The sequence below is a fragment of the Gorilla gorilla genome, chromosome 3, assembly GCF_029281585.2.
Source record: "Gorilla gorilla gorilla isolate KB3781 chromosome 3, NHGRI_mGorGor1-v2.1_pri, whole genome shotgun sequence".
NCBI classification, from domain to species: Eukaryota; Metazoa; Chordata; class Mammalia; order Primates; family Hominidae; genus Gorilla; species Gorilla gorilla.
In genome coordinates, this window is record NC_073227.2 from 10,972,433 (window position 1) to 10,994,509 (window position 22,077).

Consider the following 22,077-nt stretch of genomic DNA (forward strand, 5'->3'; position numbering starts at 1 on the left):
AGAAACAGAGATGGAGGAGAATGGATGGGGCGGGGTGGGGGCAGGTGAGATGGGGGAGGGGGGGCCTGGCAGACGTCCACATGGAGACAATAAGGAGGCAGCTGTCCCAACAAGTGCAGCGTCAGGGCAGAGGTCCCGGCTGGAGATACAAGTGTGAGGCACCAAGGGCAAGGGACCTAGAGCTGGTGCCAGTGGATGGCCTGGCTCCACAGGAGGCCGTGTGGGTGGGGAAGGCCAGCGCCCGTGCCGGGGTGCAGGGCACCGACACGGGAGGCCATTGGTGATCCGACAGGTGGTCATGGTGGGCTGCTTGGGGGAGCGACCAGAACACAGAGCAGTGGGCTTGCATGAGGACACCCAGACAGCTTCTTCAAGGACTTCTGCTGAAAAGAGGGCCAGGAGCTACGGAGTGGCAGCTCGAGAGACGGCAGCCAAGCGGGGCTGCTACATGGTTGCTGCTTTAGAGACAGGAGAGGTCATGGCAGGTTTTCACCTATATGGGAGTCACAGACTGGGAGAGACCAGTACAAGAGAGGAGCACTGCAGGAAGCTCTTGAGAAGGAAAATAGGTGAGATCCAGCACAAGGTGGGGCGAGATCCAGGGCTCAAGGTGGGGACCCAGATCCAGGGCACAAGAGTGGGGCAAGATCCAGCACACAAGGCGGGGGCGAGATCGAGGGTACAAGGAGGAGCGAGATCCAGGGCACAAGGTGGGGGCCAAGATCCAGCGCACAATAGGTGGTGAGATCCAGGGCACAATGGGGGGTTGAGATCCAGGGCACAAGCGGGGGCAAGATCGAGGGCACAAGGGGGTGTGAGATCCAGTGCACAAGGTCAGTGGCGAGATCGAGGGCACAGGGAGGGGCAAGATCTAGGGCACAAGGTGGGGCGAGATCCAGGGCACAAGCGTGGAGGTGAGAGCCAGGGCACAAGCTGGGGCAAGATGGAGGGCACAAGGTGGGGGGTGAGATCCAGCGCACAAGGTCGGGGGTGAGATCTAAGGCACAAGGAGGGGTGAGATCCAGGGCACAAGCGTGGAGGTGAGATCCAGGGCACAGAGTGGGGTGATAACCAGTGCGCAATGTGGGGGGTTGAGATCCAGCCCTGCATTGGGGGGGTGCAGCAGGGGTGTGGCTAACTACAAAGCTGCACCAACAGCCCGTCCGTCCGTCCAGTCCTGTGTGTTCACGCCTCTCCTCCTGTCCAGAGGTGAAATCTCTGCCCCTATTTGCGGACCTGGGCTGGCCCGAGACTTGCCTAGACTGTGAGAATGCCAGCATTCCCCAAACATGCCCCTGACCATGCTGCCCCCAACCATGTCCCCAAGCCAGCTATACCCTCGCAAGAAAGTACCCAGGAAGGCCGGGGCCTCTGACATCTGGTTCTCTGCCAAGTCCCAAGCTCAAAGCCTGGCACATCATACATACCCAGTTCATGTTTGTTGAATGAATACGTGACTGTTATAACTCCGTGCCTATTTTGAGAGGGTCAGGGAGGGGATCACTGCCTCCTTCCGTTGCATCAGGTGGCCTACAGGGAAGCCGCCTGCCTCCCACCCAGCAAGTGGCGATACTCGGATCCCAAGTGCAGAGCAGAGCGGAAGAAACAGTGCAGGCCCCTGACTTGGAGCAGAGCTCGGAGCAGGGCCCAGGACACCATCTGGACCCAAACCCTGCTGGACGTGAGCCGTACCAGTCACGTGGGCCACATGGGGCTGCGTGCCCTGTCACCCACGTCAAAGCTTCCTCAGCGCAAGGTGGAGGAACAGGGCAGGGCGCCCACTGTGGCCACTAAGAGGCACCACCACGTCCCTCCTCCTCAGACAGGGGAGCCCGAGGAAGTGCCAGCACCACGCAGCACGCACAGGGCGGGGACGGCCCCCGCTGCCGCTTCAGATGCTGCCTCTCCACATGGAGGGTCCTTCCCCGGAGCTCCTCAGGGCGGGCACAGAACGCTGACCCTCCACAGAGCTCCAGTGGCATCGAGAGCCTGCAACCTGCCTCGGGGAGCCACAGGTCAGGAGGAACACATTTTTTTACTTGACCGCGCTTAATTCATCTACATGAAAGGTCTTGGGGTTACCCACTTTTATACATAGCTGGTCTGGTCCGTCGCAGAATGTTTGGAAGTACTAAGTGCCATCAATGATGTCCATCAAGTTACTGTGTCATGACACGCACACAGATTTCATCAAGTGATGCCCTTAACTCTGTGACAGCACACGCACAACACTGACCTCCTCACACATTGCCAGTCTCGGCCCCTAAAATACAGGCATCCGCGCCACCGCAATTCGACAGTAGCCCAGGTCCCGAGCCACCCCAGGAGTGAGTGTCATGAGGCCCCCAGACACCCCGGTTTGCCTGGGTATATTAGTCAGGGCTCTCTAGAGAGAGAACTAATAGGATACATATATATAAAGGGGAGTTCCTTAAGTATTAACTCGCACAATCACAAGGTCCCACAATAAGCTATCTGCAAGCTGAGAAGGAAGGAGAGCCGAGTCCCAAACAGAAGAACCTGGAGGCTGATGTTCAAGGGCAGGAAGCATCCAGCACGGGAGAAAGCTGTAGGCTGGGAGGCTAGGCCAGTCTCACCTTTTCACATTCTTCTGCCTGCTTTACATTCCAGCCGTGCTGGCAGCTGATTAGCTTATGCCCACCAGATTAAGGGTGGGCCTGCCTTTCCCAGCCCACTAACTCAAATGTTAACATCCTTTGGCAGCACCCACACAGACACACCCAGGATCAATACTTTGTATCCTCCAATCCAATCAGGTTGGCAGTATTAACCATCACACAGGGTGAAAAATTCTAGACCGACAGGATTCAGCTGTTGACTGTGGCTGACTTATACTCTCTTTGTCCACAAGGACTGGAGGTGGCAGACGTCACACACACCCTGAGAATGTCCCCAGGTGAGCACAATGGGGGATGGAAACTGGTACCTAGGGAGGAAGGCTGGGCAGGTGGGCCGTCACGAGCCTCTCCCCAGTCCCCAGGGAAAACACTTGCTCCATGGAACTAAGGGGGGCCCCGAAGGGGATGGCCAGTGAAGGCACTGACACTGCAGGGCCCTGCCACCTTGCACTGGTCACAGCTCACATGCAACGACACATGGCCCAAGGGGGAGGTGCCGATTCATCCTGTGCAGAGCCACCCCAGGGGTGCCCCGGTTACAGGGGCAGGGAAGCACTGCCACCTCCATCTCACATAGGCGGCTCGGGCTAGGGCAGGAGTCCCGGTGCCCACATCCCACCCTCACAGCCTGTGCAGCAGGTGGCCCAGGCCCCGGGTCGCAGGGACACACCCTCCCGGCCGGGCAGCACTCAGAAGCTGTCCTAACCACAGGGTGCTTTCACTCTGACACCAGACGGTGCTACCTGCCCCACCCCGCGCCCTCCCCCTCCTCCTTCTGGCTCTGTGAGTTCTGAGCCAAGGAAGAGAGTGTCTACAGAGAGGTTTTTCAGAGGATAAAACTGCCTTTTCCATGGGCCTGCCTTTTTGGTCAGAGTTGCCAGGAGCCAAAAGGAGTGCCTCCTTGCGGTCCCCTCGCCGCCCCGCACCGCAGTCCACCCCAATAACCTCTATGACCCCGGGGCTCAGGTGCAGAGCAGAGGCCACAGTTCCACGGGAGCCTCTTCATCCATCAGCAGCAAAACCCTCGGGGGTCCCAGTGGTAGTGGGGGTCCTGGCCCAAGACCTGGGCTGCGTCCTCTCCTTGAGCCTCTCATGAGAAAGATCTTTCATACAAAACCAGTTCACGTGGCCCTCCCAGCGCTCCCTGAAGCCCCGTGTGCGTGGTGGTGGCCAGCCTGAGGGATTCGGGTCGGGCAGCTCACGACGACCCTGAGGCTTTGTCATGCTGCAGTCTCTGCTGTTAAGAGACACAGAGGAAGAAATCCCGGTCCTGCCGGCTGTGGAGGGACAGTGGTAGCAGCTTTTAAAATCCTCTCCCTGGCGCTGGAGGAGGGACTTGCTCAGCTGGGTCCCCAATGAGCATGGAGCTCCGCTGCCACCACTCCCCTCATGGCACCAGGCACCGTACAGACAGCGCTGCATCTGGGAGCTCGTTTCAACCTGGAGACAGCCCTGCTGGGTGGGCGGGGCCCCTCCTCCCCAACTCCTCCCAAGGTCAGCTGCTCCAGGGCTTGGATCCAGTAAGTCGGCCAGGCAAGCCGGCACCGCCCCCGCCATCAGACACCATCCCCCGCCCCACCCGCTGCAGGAGCAGAAGGTGCTGGAGGGCCGTGTCCTGCAGCCTCTGCTTGGCTACAGTCCCCAGAAGTCCTGATGGGTCAGCAAGAGCTGTATTAAGCAGAGCAGGCAACAGCGGCAAAAACTAGCAGAACATCCTCAAGCCAGGACTGCATGTGAGGAAGACAGCGCCAGCATCACTGTTTCATAGTTGGATCCACAAAGCCCGGAGAAGTGGCCGGCAGAAGACAACACGGAAGCCACACAGCAGAGAGCGGGCAGGGAACGCGGTAGACAGTCACACAACAACACTCACACAGATGCCAAGAAAAAGGCTTAGAAGGGAATATTAAAAACCATAGCAGCTGTACCAGACTAATAAGCTCAGGTGCGTTTGTGCTCTATTTACCCACCCACATCTAATGATACACCAGTGCTGGAATTTAAGCTCACTCTGCTCTCAGTCCGCCTCTCACTGCATGAAAACCAGGGCAGCACTGACCCATCCCTGCAGGGCCAAGCCTGCCCCTCCACCAAGGCCCCTCCTCCTAGCTCAGGACCCGGTCAGCTAACACCAGCATGGTCTTCACAGGACGTGCCCCCCACTGCCCATCCAGCACCCTCAGAAACAGGATCCCCATTTGGGAGTCTCCATGAGGCTGGCGTGCCATTATCCGTGTTTGAGGAAAGTCAAAGTGCAATGCTGACCTCTCTGACAATGCAGGGCACACAGAACAATACACGTCCTTTCCCCGTGGCCGCCTGATGACCCCGCTGGGCTGTGGCCTAAGCCTGTGTGGCCCCAGCTGCCTTCTCCTCAGCTACCAGGGCTGCCCTGAGCCCCAGCTCCTCACAGATGCCCCCACACTTCCAGGGCTGCAGCCCAGGAGGGGACAAAGCCTGTACCCCAGCGTCGGGTCTGAAGAGGGATCTGAGATGGGCAAAGGACTAGGGGGACCTTGTCACTGCCACTCAAGTGGGGGCGTGGGAAGCAGTGCGTGGAACCTTCCATTGAGAGAAAGGTGCAGTCACACACACGAGTGTCAACACGCAAAATGCACCTTCCAGAATTCTCGGAGCACGGCCCTGGCCAGCCCTGGATTGTGGCGGGAGGACGTAGCGCACTTTTGAAGACCTCCCCAGGCCTGTGGTTTCGAGGGGTTTGACTTGATTTACAAGCACAGGAGACGTGGGAGTCCTATCAGGGCACTCTGCTCACCAGGGCTGGGGCAGCTCAAAGCCATAGCACACAGCAGGGCCATAGATTCCCTCTCAGGCCCCTCTCAGCACTCACCGACCCTGCCTCCGATGACCCACTCTCTGTCAAGAACCACAGTGGAAGCCAGCCGCAGTGGCTCACGCCTGTAATCCCAGCACTTTGGGAGGCCAAGGCAGGTGAATCACCTAAGGTCAGGAATTCGACACCAGCCTGGCCAACATGGTGAAACCCCGTCTCTACTAAAAATACAAAAAAAATTATCCAGGCATGGTGGTGGGCGCCTGTAGTCCCAGCTACTCAGGAGGCTGAGGCAGGAGAATGGCATGAACCCGGGTGGCGGAGCCTGCAGTGAGCCGAGATCGCGCCACTGCAGGACGGAGCGAGACTCCGCCTCAAAAAAAAAAAAAAAAAAAAAAAGCTGAAGATGGAGCTACACAGTAATTCCACCCGAGCACCTCCCCAAGAGAATCAAATTACAAAGACTCAAATACACACGCTCATGCCAACAAATTACAAAGACTCGAACACACACGCTCATGCCAGCGTCATTCATGACAGCCAAAAATGGAGACTACCCAAATGTCCATCAGCAGGTGAATGGAAAACAAAAAGTGGTCTGTCCACTAATGGAATATTATTCAGCCATAAAAATGAAATGCTAACACATGCTACAACATGGATGAAACTGGAAGAAGCCAGACACAAAAGGCCCCACAGCGTATGACTCCTTTTATACGAAACGTCCAGAACAGGCAAATCCGCAGAGACGGAAAGCCAACTGGAGGTTCCAGGGGCCAGAGGCAGGGTGAGTGAAGAGTGACTACATAATAGAAACAGGGTGTTTATATGGAATGATGGAAAAGCTTTGAAATCAGAGAGAGCCAATGGCTGCACTGCATTGTGAATACAGGAAATATCACTGATGGTTTGCTTTCAATGGTTACCTATATATTCACTGCATTTCACCCTCTCAGTCTCGCTTTTTTTTTGAGACAGGGTCTTGCTCTGTCACCCTTGCCCAGGCTGGAGTGCAGTGGCACAGTCATAGCTCACTGCAGCTTCAAACTCCTGGGCTCAAGCGATCCGTCCCCCTTGGCCACCCAAAGTAGCTGGGATTATAGGCGTAGGCCACCATGCCCAGCCACACTTCAATCTCTTAAAAGATTAAAATATATATATAACAACAAAAATGAACCATAACTAACTTCATCCACAAGCCGAATTTGTCCCCAAAGGCATATCCTTGGATAGTTCCAAAGTGAACCCCAGATACCCCCAGAGAGTAGCCTGGACAAAGCGGTGCTGGGCCTGGGGCCTTCAGGAGAGAAGCCATGTGTCTTCCCCATACTCCAAGCAGCACCGCGAAGGGAAGATGGGGTGCACCGCCACCTGCTTTTCCGTTCTCTCCCCACAGTGAGCTTTGAGGCAGGCCTTACCACCCACAGTCCTTGGCCTTTTCAGAAGTGTCTGCAGCACACCAATTGGACCAAGTTTGAGAAGAGCAATGGGACTTCCTTGGATTTCAAACGCTGTGGGAGGCTGCAGATCGACTGTGCTGATGGTCTACTGATGGGTGCGCTGAGCAGCCTTCCAGTTTCCCATCATTCCCTATAGTGCCCCGCTCCCACTGCACGCAGCCACATGGCCGAGCTGTAACCTTGAGCAGGGCCAGGCTCTGAGATCTGCAGGCCAGGAAGCCTTCCCTAGGTCAGAGGGAAGGGGCCGGGGCACAGGAGAGTGGCCCCAGTGCCCATTGTCTCTGAGACCTCACATCCCTTGGAGTGGTCAGGAAGGAGCCAGGTGAGGCCGACAGCCAGCACTCCTGTCACTGTCCCTCGGGTTCTCTTGGTTCTTTCAACAGTTTCAAAATGCCCACTGGCTGGGCTCAGTGGCTCACGCCTATAATCCCAGCACTTTGGGAGGCCAAGGCAGGGGGATCATCTGAGGTCAGGAGTTCGAGACCACCCTGGCCAACATGGTGAAACCCCCGTCTCTACTAAAAATATAAAAATTAGCTGGGCATGGTGGCAGGCACCTGTAATCCCAGCTACTCGGGAGGCTGAGGCAGGAGGATCACTTGAATTCGGGAGGCGGAGGTTGCAGTGAGCCAAGATTGCGCTGCTACACTCCAGCCTGGGCCACAGAATGGATTCTGTCTCAAAAAAAAAAAAAAGAAAGAAAGAAAGAAAAGAAAATTAGCCGGGCATGGTAGCACATGCCTGTAATCCCAGCACTTTGGGAGGCCGAGGGAGGTGAATCACTTGAGGTGAGGAATTCAAGACCAGCCTGGCCAACATTATGAAACCCCATCTCTGTCAAAAATACAAAAATTAGCTGGGTGTGGTGGTGCACACCTGTAATCCCAGCTACTCGAGAGGCTGAGGCAGGAGAATCGCTTGAACCCAGGAGGCAGAGGTAGCAGTGAGCCAAGATCGTGCCACTATACTCCAGCCTGGGCCACAGAACAAGAATCTGTCTCAAAAAGAAAAAAAAAAAAAAACACTGGGAATGGGCTGCCCGAGAGCTCCTGTGACTGAGACCAGGATTAAAGAGGTGGGGCAGCCAGGCCTGGGAGCCGACGGTGTGCAGCAGGAAGCCATCCCCTCCCTGTGGGGAAACATGCTGTCACTCTGCTTTGAGCGCCGTGCTTACCTGATACAGGGAGAAAGAACCTCACCTCCTTGCTTTTGGTAAACGCCTGGTTCACATTTTCTGCCCCTTTCTTTTCAGCCTTTCTGCGGAAGCTGTCTCGTGGACATCTCTCGTCAACAGCACAAGGCTGGATTGTTCAACGTACAGGTGCACTCTCAGTCTCTGTCTGGGAGGTGGGTTTGCTCCACTCCCTGTGATACCTGACTTATGTGCAATTATTTCTACAGCTTTAGTTTTTGCTTTTTGTTTGTTGTGCTTTTGCTTTGCTGCCCTCTTCTCATCCTTTCCTGCTTTGATTGGATTATTTCCTTTATTCTCTTTTCTCCCTCCCCTGGTTTAGGAGTTATCCCTTCTCTGGGACTGTTATCCTAGTGCCTACCCTGTGGTAATTCACACACTTAGCTCATGGTCTCAAATCCAGCCTTATTGCAAACCATCAAAGACCTCAGTGCCAGCTCTGATTGCTGTCCAGGCATTGCTGTCCAGAATTTCCACTCCCCCTTGCCAGGAGCACGGATGCTCACGCTCCCCAAGGTGACTGCTGCTCCCATCTACCCACTCCCTCCCCGACTCCTGGGCCCACCATTGCACCTTGCCTCCCACTCCTTCCTTCTGACTTTGATTTTCCTCTTGGAGTACATTTTCCAGTACTTCTTCAGCAATGATTTGGGGGCGGTTACTTTTTTGTCTTCGTCTAAAACTGTCTTCCATTTTGCTCTCCTCCACGAACGACAGCTTAGCTAAGCCCAGAACTCTACTCTGACTTTGCTCCCTGTGGCCCTAGAAAGATTTCGCTCCACAGTCCTCCAGGCCTCCAGTATTCAGCCAGCAGAGACCCCTGTGAGGTTGCAGCCTGTCCCCTTAGGCCCCTCAGATGCTGCGTTCTGAGCATCTGAGGGGCCTGCTGTGCCACTGATTCCCATCTGGGGTGTGGGCTTATGAACCTAATGATTCAACTCGGGAAGATTCTCAGCCGTGAGCAGAAAACAGCCTCCTCTCTCCCCCTGTTCTCGCTCCTGAAGTCCCAGGAGTTACATCTGGAACCTTCTCATCCCTCTGTGCCTCAGAAGCTTCCACAATTGCACAGGCTGGAGTGTAGTGGCACAATCTCAGCTCACTGCAACCTCTGCCTCCCAGATTCAAGTGATTCTCCTGCCTCAGCCTCCCGAGTAGCTGGGATTACAGACACACCACCACGCCCAGCTAATTTTGTATTTTTAGTAGAAACAGGGTTTCACCATGTTGGCCAGGCTGGTCTTGACCTCCTGACCTCGTGATCCACCTGCTTCGGCCTCGCAAAGTGCTGGGATTACAGGCGTGAGCCACTGTGCCTGGCCTGCCTTGTGGTTTCTATCCTCAGTCTCTTGGCTTGGTTTGACCTTACGCATGCCAGAGAGTGTGCTCACGGAGAACCCCTTTCTCCTCTGTCTTGTAACTTTCTACTATGAACTCCACTTCAGAGGTGTGGCAGGAGGGCTCCTCCAGAACACCATGTACCTCACTCGGCCAGGCTGCCCAGGTGACCCTGTGCTGAAGTGGCCTATGGGGCTTTCCTGGCCCCCTGGCCTCCAGGCCTCAAGGCCACAGATTCCTGTCTGACCCTTGCTCCAACCTGCCCTCACTGGACAGCAATGCTTCACCCAGTTCTGGACCAACACATCTCCCCTAACCCCACCATGCCCTGGGCCTCCCTGTGAGTGCTCCCAAGAACATCCTACCAAGCCAGCATTTCCCTGCATCCCCACACCTGCCCTTTGAGATGTGACTCTGCTACTCCCCGCACCGAGAAGTGGAGGTGACAGCCCCCCCCCCATTTAATGGGGGCTGGCCCTATGGACACTGTGGAGGTGATGCCATGTGACACCATGTGACTTCCAGGCTGGGCCTCAGGATCACCTTGCCACTCTGCTCCACTGCCCTGAGACTCAGCATCGGGGAGAAAGCCTGGAGGGGGCCTGCCTGACAGCTGCACCAGCCGGGGTGGCCCAAAGGCCGCAGATGGTTCAGCTGGCTGACCCTTCCCAACTGAAGCTCCGCCCAGATGGGCCCCGCCCAGGTAAGCCCCATCTAGATGAAGCCCCACCCAGGTAAGCCCACCTAGATGATGGCGCCCCATCCAGATAGAGTCCCGCCCACATGAGTACCACCCAGGTAAGCCTGCCTAGATGATGAAGCCCCGCCCAGATGCCGCCCCGCCCAGATGCAGCCCTATCCAGATGGCCCCACACTGTGAGTCCTGCCCATATAAGCCCCACCTAGATGAAGCCACGCCCAGGTGAGCCCCGCCCCACGGGCTGATCCACCCAATCCTGACGTGAGGCAGCAGTGATGGTTTGAAGCTCTCAGTTCCGGGCGGTTTCTAAGTGGACCTTCCCATGCGCTCAGCTTTAGGTTTTAGTTTCCTCTTATTTCTGGCACTAGGGGTTACACCTTCTCTCTTGCCAGCTCAGTACTTTTAAAAATCTTTTTGTGATTTTATCCAACATGCCTGGGCATCTCGCAGTGGGGAGGTCTGCCTTTACGCGGTCTGTGACACAGCCCTGAACGCCCCTGGCCCCCCACCCTCACATTCCCCGTGGAGTTGCATGGCCATCAAACACACTGTCCAAACCCCGACTTCTGCACCCCATCCCCACCCTCCACCTCGCAGCTCCTCTCCTGAGCTCCCCATCCCCAAACAGCACCTCTCCCCCAGCCAGGTCCCACCCCCACCAGGCCCAGATCCATCTACTTTCTCCATCCAGAGTCGCCTGCTGCCATCCTCTGGCTGGAATCCCCGCCACCCACCAGTCCCAGCTTCCAATCCTGTCTCTCCCACAGCAGGCCTGGAAGGACCCCGCAAACAGCAGTGCTGACCCCATCATGCCCCCACCTTCCTTGCCTGTGACCCATCCCCAGGCGACCTCCCAACCCCATCTGCAGCGACCCCACCTTGTCCCCTGTGCTCCAAGTGCACCCAGCCTTTCAGGCTCCGTGACCCACACCCCCTTGCCATTCACATCTCAGCAGCCCCCTCGCCCTCACTCCGCTGGCTGCTCGCTGTCCCTCCGATCCCTGGCTCAGGCAAGGCCCACGTGGCCTGACAGCCTTGGAGCTTCCCACTGAGCAGCCCATGCTGGCGCTGTGAGAAGGCTGAGTCCAGCACACCCATGGTGGGGTGCGGGGGCTGACCCCTGCGGGCAGCTCTGTGGGAGGAGGTCGGTTTGAGAAATTTGTCAGAACTACCCAACCACGATCAATCCCAGACACAGAACTCCTTCATGCTGTCTTCTGGAAGCCCCAGGACAAAGGCCCTGCCAGCAGCGCAGGGTGGGAGGAGAGACTGGGCTGGGACTTGAGGATCCATCTTCAGAGACCAGGAAGATGCCCCCGCCAGGTGGCCTCAGTCAGCGGGCCAGGCTGGCAGGGTGCTTTCCAAAGCCCCCAAGTCAGCTGCCTACCCAGAAAGCCAAACTCAGGAACCATGGCTCTGGGCCTATTTTCCTATTTTTTTTTACTCAGGGGCAAAACACCTTTTCCCTTGATTATCTGTTAACCTCAAAAAGTGGTACAATTCCTTTTTTTAAATTGAGGTGAAATCTACACAACATACAATCAGCCATCTTAGAGGGTACAATACAATGGCATTTACTGCATTCACAATGCTGCCCAACCACCACATCTCGCTGCGTCAAAACCTTTTCATCACCCCAAAAGGAAACCCCATGCCCTTTAAATCATCACTCCCCACTTCCACTTCCACTCTCCAACCCCTGGCAACCGCCAATCTGCTTTCTGTCTCAATGGATTTGCCTCTTCTGGACATTTCATAGAAATGGAATCATACAAGATGCAGCCCTTCGTGACTGGCTTCTTTTGATTATCATCCTGTATTCCAGGCTTGTGGCGATGGCTTGTATCAGAACATCCTCCCTTTCTTTTTTTTTTTTCTTTTTTTAACTTTATTTTTTTATTTTTATTTTTTTGAGATAGAGTCTCGCTCTGTTGCCCAGGCTGGAGTGCAGTGGCACCATCTCAGCTCACTGCAAGCTCTGCCTCCCGGGTTCACGCCATTCTCCTGCCTCAGCCTCCCGAGTAGCTGGGACTACAGGCGCCCACCACCACACCTGGCTAATTTTCTGTATTTTTAGTAGAGACGGGGTTTCACCGTGTTAGCCAGGATGGTCTCGATCTCCTGACCTCGTGATCCGCCTGCCTCGGCCTCCCAAACTGCTGGGATTACAGGCGTGAGCCACTGCGCCCTTTCTAATGCTAATGTCATGCCATGGTGTGGAGGGACCACATGTATCTGTTCTTCCTTCCATGGACGTTTGGGTTGTTTCCCCCTTTTGGCTGTCATGTATAAAGCTGCTATGAACATGAGTGTACAATTCTTAAATGTATCTGACATTTAAGTAGTTGATTCTGCTTTTGGGTGTTGTTTGTAATCATGATATCCCTAAAAATAATTGGAAACATTCTCAAAAACTGAAATCCAAAGAAAAAAACATTGCCCTAAGGACACCATCCTAAATTGGGTGTGCTAGCCCAGTCTCCCCAGGAAGCCGGTGTAAAATACCACCTTTCTGGTGGGGGACAGCCAAGGGCAGCACAGCTGGAGCAAAACCCACCCGTGGCAGAGACTTAAAAGAGCCAGCCATGCAGTTTGGGCCCATGTTCCTTGTCCATGGAGGGGCCCCCCACTTGATGTGCCCCCTACACCCCCTGCCTCCCTCCAGCAGGAAAACAATGAGAAATGGAAGAGCTTCAAAATGCTTACTGTAAGAAGGAAAAAATCATTCCATTCATCCTATCCAACTATTCTACATTAATTACCATAACATAAAATGTTCTATTCTACTTGTGCTTAATCTATTCAGATCAGTCAAAAAATATCCATTCACTTTTGTCTTCCTCCTTCAAACACTTGACTTGCCCATCAATATCTAAGTTTTTTTTGCAATCCAACTGAAAAAAGACGAAAGTAATCGTTTCACCAAATGGGACTCATGTAAAATCCGATGACAGTCCAGTGCCTTCCTGCAGGAAAGGAGACTTTGCCTGACGCATACGGGTGCCAGCTCTGGGGTCCCGCAGACCCGAGTGTAAATCCCAGCCCTGCTTCCTCCTGGCTGTAGAGGTTCGAGCAAGGTGACTTGTCTTGAGACCCCATTTGTAAAACAGGGTGCATCAGCATAGTTTAAACATTCACAAATGACCCTCACACCTCAGTGCCTTAACGGATAGAAGTTTATCCCCCTCGCATCACAGTGCAGCGCGAGTGCACCCCAGCCCCTTCCCCGCTGCCACCCGAGCCCTGGAGTCCTCTCCTAGGTCCTGAGCATCCAGACAACAAATGGGGGCACAGGCCATGGGAGGACAGCATGAGAGGTTTGGGGGCCAGTCCGACACAGTGAGCCCCATTGCTGCCCACACCGGCTGCAGTCAGCCCTGGTCCTGACAACCATAGAGGAGGCAGGTGCTCACGTGATGAGCGAGCACATAGCAGCATCTCCCCCCTGGGGCGCAGGCAGGGGCAGGGCGCATCCTTCATCCTCAGGGGGACCTGTAACCAGACCCACGGGGATGCCTGAGGCATAGTAAGTCAGGGTCTGTTCCCAGCAACCAAGCACCCGCCACCTACCAGAAAAAGGCGCAGGGGTGGCAGGCCCCCACTGAGACCCTTTCACTCTCAGAATGGCCTGGCTGGAGGAACTGGAAGCTGTGATGGCCTCTGGGACTCCAAGAAATACTGACATGAAACCCTAAGGTAGCTAAACGTTGGTTCTGTGGAAGTCCCCGCCTGCTTACACCACCCACTGGTTCTGCCATTATTGACTGGGGTCATTGGTTGAGCTGTTACTGTGAGTCTTGGACAGAGATGATCTCCTCACATGCTCCCAACAATTCCAGAAGGCAGGTCTCAGCATTCCCACCTGACACTAGGGAAACTGAGGCACAGGTGTGGGAGGGACGAGAATTCCCAGCCAGGCCCTGGAGCTCCAATGCTATTTAGACACATGACCGGCAACCATTGAAGACAAGAAAACACTGGGGAAGCACTGAAACCCACAGCCTTCTCAGCATTTATTTTTCTTCGAACTGGAATCAGCTCACCATTATTCACCTTTGCACCCGGCACACCCTGTAGCTGCACAAGGCTGTCAACTCAAACAAAACCACACCCTGGCTGTCACTTACCAGCTCTCAGATGTGCACCTTCACACATTTAGAGCAAGCACATCCGGTATTCTGGGAATTCTTGGTGGCTGAAAATGGCCACTGAAGCCTCCTTAAATTAGCCATCTCTCCTCTTAAGGTCGAACAAAATGACCTAAAGACACTCAGCCTGTGGGGCAGGACACTGAGGCCCTGCTTCCCTCCCCCGTCTGCCCTGCCTGCTGAGTCCAAATATCAATTACGTGAAGCTCTCGACTCTCTGCCTCTGACTCGCCCATTTAACAGAAACCATACCAGACGTTTCCAGTAAGCGTCCAGCCCTGCCCTGCCAGGGAAGGAGAGCCCTGAGTGATGACAGAGTCGGCTCAGGGAGTGATGCTCGCCCTCTGTCTGCAGCCCAGGCTCTTAATTGCCCTGCAAATGCCGCTGGCACAAGGCAAGGCATGTGAGGTCCCACACTCCCCCAACCACAAACAGAAACCTCAGCAAAGCGCAGGAAATGAGATGTGAGCTGCCCGCTGAGAGTCACTTCCTAAGAGGCCAGGGAGTAGGTTCTACAAAGCCACCTCAAGAGCAGATGGGCTCTCAGGCGTCCGCACTGCACTCCCGCTGACCACAGCCTGAGTGCTGATGTGGAAAGGAAGGCTTTCTGGGAGGGGTGGCATGACCTGGATGCAGAGCCACCAGGGGAGCCCCAGAGCCTTCTGAATTCAGAGAACCCCACACAACAGAGAGAGACCGGTGCGCAGGGCCAGCCACGCCTGCTCTGACTCAGCGCTGCCAAGCATCCTCCCAGGACTTCCCGAGCCCCCTCCGTGCCAGGCGCCCGCCAGGAGAGGGAGCACCGCCGGGCTCAGCCTGTGCAGCATCCGGAACACTGGCTTTCCAGCAGCTCACCTCAGAGAGAAACGTGCCAGGCCAAGGACAACCCCCTGCCACAGCTGGGCACTTGGAGTTTATCAGCTGAAAACGAATTCATCAGTAGACTGGCTAGAAGTTCTCACTCAAATCCCAAGTCCCTGGAACAGGGTCTGTGCTTGGCATGGGGCACGGACGCAGTGCTGTAGGGACAGCCATTCATTTCCCAGGTGACGCAAAGCAGGGAAGTCAAGGCACATGCCAGTGACTGCCCTCTCATAGGCCCCACTCGTGCCAGGCCCCAGTCTCCACCAAGACCCCTCCCACAGCATTCCAAACCCCAGCTGTATACTTCTGGGGGATCTCTGTCATCACCCCTCACCCTCAGCCACCAGTGGGGAGCCCCGAAAGGAGGACCGGGCTGCGCCTCATCTCTGCACATCGGGACCAAACAGATATATCCAGACCTTGCCCCACCCCCCACTCTGGGGCCCGCCCCCATCTGCCACTTCGTTTCCAGGGTGCCGCCCCTCTCAACCAGGTGGCCAAGGTACAGAGTGCTGGCCACCAATGGGCAGCTCTCTTCAAGGGCCCATGACCAAGTGGGCTGGAACCCTGAAAATCCTCAGGTGACTGAGGCTGGGTTAACAAGAGCCGAAGGGCAGGAAGTCCCATACTCAGTACTGCTCAGTCCTAGCAAGTTCCCACAAAACATGCCAGTGGGGTTGGCACCCAGGCAGACTTTACCAAACCCAAAGGGGTCTTCTTTTATAAAGCACACACACCCAGCAAGTCACTCAGGCTTCTCTTGGCAAAGGCCATGTCATCGCTAATCTGGGCCTGGAATGTTTACAGGAAGTTGCCAAATACACATCACTCAGTAAGGCAGATTTATAAGGAATGTTCTCCTACAAAGCGGGGGGACAAGAAAGGCTAATAGCCCCCACTCTGAAAACGGTCTGGGGGTGCAGACAAGCGAGCTCTTCTCGGAGTGCAAGGTTGAGCATGGTAACCAGCCACATGGGAACTACCCCATCCACCCGGCCAGCATAACCCACCGAGGGTCAATTCCTCCTCAAAGACGGAAAACACAAATTCATCCTGAGTGATATTAATATGCTCTTTGGTGATGGCCAGGAAATCTCTCCCAGGTCCAGGTAAGTGTCCAGGTCCCTCTCCCCCATGCTGGGAATTCTCACCTCCTAGTGACCAGGAACTTCCAGCCAGGTCAATCAATAGAAAGTAATAACCAAGCAAGAAACACAGCACTGAGACTTTTGTTTCAAATGAAGACACCAACCATGCCAAAATGGTTTGCCTTTCTAAAGCATAAACTCTCTTGAAAAGACTTTAAAGAAAGGCAAGAAAGTATTTCACCAACATCAATAAAGCAGGACAAACTGACAGGTTTTCCTGCACCGTCTCTTCCTGGGAGTGTTCGAAGTCAGGATGATACTTACAAGATCTGAACACTTTATACCAAGAAAAATCATATTGGTGTTTAAAAGACTGATTAAGAAAGTGAATAGAAATATAATTTGCAAATGTCATTTTAATGTTAAACTTTTGTATTATTCATCAGGCATTCTTTTACTCAACTTAGGTAGCTAATGTAGTAGCTAATTTTTATTCAGATATCAAAATGTATGTCACACAGGAATATTTTTCAGCATTTCCAATTGCTTTTTATAACTATAAGAACAGTGAAGAATATTTTCATTTCAGAATCTTTTCCACCATATTGTGACGAACAAGAAGCTCAGTGCTGGCCAAGCACAGTGGCTCACACCTGTAATCCCAGTGCTTCGAGAGGCTGAGGCAGGAGGATTGCTTGAGGCCAGGAATTTGAGTCCAGCCTGGGCAACATAGTGAGACCCTGTCTCTACAAACACACACACACACACACACACACTTAAAAATTTATAAAAAGAAGCTCGCTGTGCAGTTTTAAACCAAAACAGGAATTCAATTAAAAATTCAGTTTGAATTGTACATCTATCTAAATACAAAGTGGGAAAAAAAATTCCTGACTGCAGGCAACAGTCTCCCCCAGACACATCCTCCCACAGCTAATGTTTAACACTTCAACTCTTCCAGCCCAGAATCTTCCCAGGACTGACTTTGTGCTTATTTGTGCCAAAATGTGTTAAATTAGACAGGAAGGGGAAGCATAAAATTCAATTCATAATCCAAGGCAAGAATCTGAGCTTTGGTTTGAAAAATGAAAAGCTATGGAGTGACATAACATACTCCGACCCTTCAAACAATCAAGATATTTAACTCCAAAGACATTTCTCAAATAAGAGACAGCCCAAGTTCAGACTGCCCACAGGGCACCAGCTCCCAGAAAATGCTATGGCCAGAGACAGATCTGAAATGGAGATACGTCTCGAGTCCAGAGCTCTGGAGCTAGTACCAGACAGCATGACAGGAGAAGACAACGAGAAAAAGGAGAGATCCACGTCAATCCTGTTCCATCCCTTCTCCGGAGGCACACGGCTCTGGGCTGATCCCTGGGATCAGCTGATTCACTGGCTGTGCCCTCTTGGTGCCTGCCGCCTGCCTGGAAAGGCAGCTGCCTGCTGAAGAGGAAAAGTTGGGAACGCAATTCCTAATTCTCAGGACAACGTCTAGTACCATGTTCTACCTTTAACGTGTCTTCCCTAAACGGAAACAGACAAGGCCATCCTGAAATTACTTAGCTACTCATGAAACAGAGTCTACAATTATTTTTCCTTCCTTTTCAACACGATTAGAAGGGTGATCCTCCAAATGCGGCCTCTTCCACAGCCATGTCCGGAGGGCCATCCCCTAGTGTCCCAGCAAGTGCCTTCAGCGACACCAGAATGTTAGTTAAGACTTGAGACACATTTCTCCAGCTGCCTCCCGCCATTTGTCACCGAAAATAATGCTGCTGCACGCCCCCAAAACGCCGTTTTACAAGCAGACTTGGTTTTCAGTAACTGGTGAGGAAAAGTCACTGGAACCAAACACCATTCATACAGCTATCCAGAGCGGAGGCCACCGCCCTACCCCGGCAGAGGCACATGGGGGCAGCAGGCAGGACCCAGAGGGGCTCGAAGGCGCCGCAGGAGAGGCTGGGCGCAGACGGCTCGGCCCCAAACCACACCCAGCGCCAGGAAACGCAAGGCTCCGGACGAACCCTTAAGAAGTCGCTGCTAGAGACAGGGAGGTTGGGAGCAGGGAGTGCCGCCACAGGAACCCTGAATCCCCCTGAGTCCCCTCCCAATCAAGCCAAGGCCGAGCAAGGGGCGCCCCATGTACCGTATGCCCTCAACCCAACACTCCGGCAACGACAAACAGAAGTCCCCGACCTCAAAGGCCGTGAAGCACGCGCCCTTCGGGGCCCTGAGTGAGCCCTCAAACGGAGGTTTGCTCCGTGCTGATCTTCCAAACCCACCTCCCGCCTTCCTGGAATGGGCGCACGCGAGGCACGGATTTCAGGAAACCTCTGCCGTGACAGCTCACCCACGGTGGAGGCGGAGGCCTGGGACGCTGGACGGAGAAAGGCGGCCAGTGGAGGGAGGAGGGGTAGGTCGGCAACGCGGTGGCCTCGGACGTCCGAGCTGCCCGGACGAAGCGCTGGCCCCACTCCCGCCCTTGGTCGCCGCGGTGACCCCACCCGAGCCGTGACCTCCCCCAAGATCTCAGGGCCCGGGCCTCCCCGCTGCGCCGGCCCCAGGGTGCCACCCTCGGACGCCCAGATGCGCCCTGGACCCTGCGCCGGGATCCTGAACACCGCCGCGCCTTCACCCCGCGCCGAGCGCGCCCGGCCCTGCTCCGGCTGCAGCGGACATGAGCCCCAGGCGGGCGGCGGGGACGCAGCGCCCGCAGTGCGACTGGCGCAGCCGCTGAGGCACAGGGCGCGCCGCCCGGACCCCGACCCCGCGGCGCTAGGACAGGCGCGGGCGCCGGCTGGAGAGCCGCACCTCCCGCCCCGCCGAGGCTGCTGGCCACGGGCGCGCTCGCCCCAAGGGCCGGGTGTAGGACCTGTCCCGGATTCCAGAGGACGTGGGTGGGGAAGAGACAAAGATGGGGACAAGGGAGGGGACGCGAACTGGGCCGAGGTGTGGGTCAGTCCTGGTTCGGGAAGGGAGGCCGTTGGCAGGGCCATCAGGATCCTCTCTGGACATGGAAGGACGGGTCTGCCCTGGACCCAGGGATTGGGAAATGTGGGTTCTCTCAGAACCTGGGGAAGTGGGGAGAGGGTCTATTCTGGAGTGCGGAGGGAGATCTATTCCAGGCCCAGGACAATGGGGGTGGGGGCAGGAGGGGAATGAGGGGGCATTCCTGGTGCAGGGAGGAGAGACGGAGAAGTAGTAGGGGGTCTGCTCCGGGCCCGCGGGCTGGGGACCACGAAGTGTAGGAGGGCACCGTCCAGGACCGGGATGAGGAGGGAGAGGGGCCCGTTGTGGCCCTGGATAGAGGGGGAGGGAAAGTGCGCCCCGGCCCGAGAGGAGGAGCAGGAGGGTCAGTCCTGGACCCGGGCTTAGGAAGCCGGGAGGGAGGTTCGGATCCGCCTCAGAGACAGGGCGATGAAGATCTGTCCAAGTCTTGGAGTGGAGGGAAGGATGTCGGCGGTGGGGGAAGAGGCCGGCCACGGACAGGGAAAGGGAGTCCGTCTCGTAGGGCGGACGGGCGGTCCTGGGGAGGGGAGAGGCCGCGACGCGAGGGGCGTCCGGCCCGAGCGGGGCCGCTCACCTTGGGTTTGTAGAGCCACTTTCGGAACCTGTTCATCATCGCCGCGCCGGCCCTGGCCGGACTCCGGGCGGCCCTCGCCCTCCGCAGCGCTGCGCCCGGGCCCGGCTGAGGTGCGGGGCGGACGCGGAGGCACGGCCGGAGCCCCCGCGCTGTCGCAGGGAGGCTGTCTAGCGAAGCCCGGAGCGCCGAGCGGGCGGCGGGCAGGTGCGCGAGGCAGGTGCGCGGCCCTGAGTATGCTCTATAAGCGGCGCGCCGGGCAGACCTCAGACCCGGGAGTGGGCGCTCGGGCGCACGGACAGACGCGGGTACGGGGGCGCGCGGCTCCTCGCTGCTCACTGACACCCAGCGCTCCGCTGGTCACGGCCGCCCCGCGCCGCACATGCGCCTAGGGCGCCACGAGCCCCGGGCCCACCGCTAGCTGCGGGCGGGGCGGGCGGGGCGGAGGCGGCCCAATCCCCGCGCGGGCGCCGCACCCCGCCCGAGGCGCGCTCCCTGCTGGCGGGGCGACCCGCCGCGCCCGGGGGCCCAAGAAACTACAAGTCCCGAAAGGCATGGCGGGGAGGTGGCGCCCAGGGCTTGGCGTCCCGGGCCGCGCCGCGGCGCTGTGCATTGTGGGAGTTGTAGTCCACCCGATGGCGCCGGAGCGTGCCGCCGGTTGCTAGGTGACGACGCCAAACAGCCGCGGCGTCCTGCCTACCCGGAGCTGACGGACGACGACTGCCAACACCTTAGCCCCAGCTGGCCCAGGAAACTACTGCGGTGGCAGGTGGCGGCGGCAGGAGGGCTCGGCTGCCCCGAGCGCCCGCCAGGTACGGGGGCGGGACAGGTGCGGGGCAACGCGCCGCCGACTTTCATGACCTGCCGGCCGGTTCCCTCTCGCTCGCTGCTCATCTTGCTTCTCCCAAACACCTCTTCTGTCTTCTTCCCAGCTCCCCGATGAAAGTGAACGGTGCCTCTTTTTTTTTTTTAATCACCACTATCAGCGGTGCGTTCTAAAAAGATACTCTTCCGCCCTCGCTACTCCCCCCAGTGGTGCCCTAATTTGTACCTTAAAACGCTCACCTCAATCTGAGTACCTGCTATGTGTCAAGCAGAGAGCTAAAAACCCACACGTGGCCTCACTTAAACTTCCCATTGACAGCCGGAGAAGCAGGCACAACGAGGCCGGCGTGCCCTGGCTGTGGGGGTTGCATCCAGATCACGGCGGATCTGGGTCGGCCTGACCCCACAGCGCTGCACTTTTCCCTGCCGCACGACCACCACGTCTCTGGCTTGTTGTGAAACGTGCAGATGTAAGACACAGGAGATGGAAGTCATGCCCCCCTCGGTTCAGAATTGAGAAGTATGACCTGTTCCTGCTTGTCCTCACTGGCCAGGGCCAGGTGCTCAGAAAGGTCCGTGGACTCCATGACCACTTTATTCCATCAGACTCAATGTGAGCCTAGGCGCGCTGGCATCTAAGATTTCTCTTAGGTGGGGGTAGGGTCCATGTTTATTTTTGAGTAACTGATTGATTTTCCCTACTCTCCTCTTCCTACCACCCAGTCGACCCTCTGAAGGGCAAAACCCCTCTGGAGTTTCCCCTTATCTCCAATTCCTTCCCACCTGTTCTTTCTAGAAACTACTCCCATCAGATTTTCACCCAACCACTCCTCTGAAGCTCTTTATCAAAGTCATCCTTGACCTTGATGTTGCAAAATCCGATGATCGGGGTCAGCGCTCATCTCTTCCTTGAACTGTCACTACCACGTGACCCAGCCGACTGTGCCCTCTCCGTGACACAGCATCCTCACTTGGCTGAAACAGATCCCACTGTCCATTTCTCCTCCTCGCTCCTGGCCACTCCTGCTTGATCTCCTTGGCTGGATGCCTCCCCTGCTCACCGGCCTCTCAACACTGGAGACCCTGGACTCAGTCCTTGGAACCTACTCTATCCGCTCCCTCCCTGGGGGATTTCCTACAGTTACATGGTTTTATAAACAACCATTTTCTCCCAAACTTCTCAAAACCTATATCTCTAGCCTCAACCCTGAAACTCCAGACCTGTTTACCTGTTCTTCACCATTTGGACGCCTAACAGATCCTCTCAAATTTAACGTGTCCCAAACCACACTCTCAGTCTTCCCCCATAAAACCTGCTGCTCCCAAAGCCATCATTTCTTCAGCACAGGATCTTGGGGTAGACACTTGCTGGGCTTGTCCACTGAGTGAATGGCTGTTCTCTGTGGGTCTATCCTTGGCCAACTCCGAGGCCTGGAGCAGTTGTATCTG

General features: G+C 55.9%; 2 protein-coding genes across 4 annotated transcripts in view; one reads left to right on the forward strand and one right to left on the reverse strand.

The window, feature by feature from the left end:
• The window catches only part of ZFYVE28 (zinc finger FYVE-type containing 28), a 150,100-nt gene extending 129,800 nt beyond the window's left edge, over positions 1-20,300 (reverse strand). The window contains exon 1 of one of the 3 annotated variants that reach the window (XM_055384370.2): positions 19,807-20,300. In XM_055384370.2, coding sequence (XP_055240345.2) covers positions 19,807-19,845 — 39 coding nt within the window. In that variant the 5' untranslated portion in view covers positions 19,846-20,300. The remainder of the gene's footprint in view (positions 1-19,806) is intronic. The other 2 variants (XM_055384368.2, XM_063705052.1) reach the window with 2 other exon arrangements.
• A 73-nt stretch (positions 20,301-20,373) lies between these two features.
• The window catches only part of CFAP99 (cilia and flagella associated protein 99), a 43,909-nt gene continuing 42,205 nt past the window's right edge, over positions 20,374-22,077 (forward strand). The window contains exon 1 of the mRNA XM_055384375.2: positions 20,374-20,615. The gene's annotated coding sequence lies outside the window, so the exon portion shown is untranslated. The remainder of the gene's footprint in view (positions 20,616-22,077) is intronic.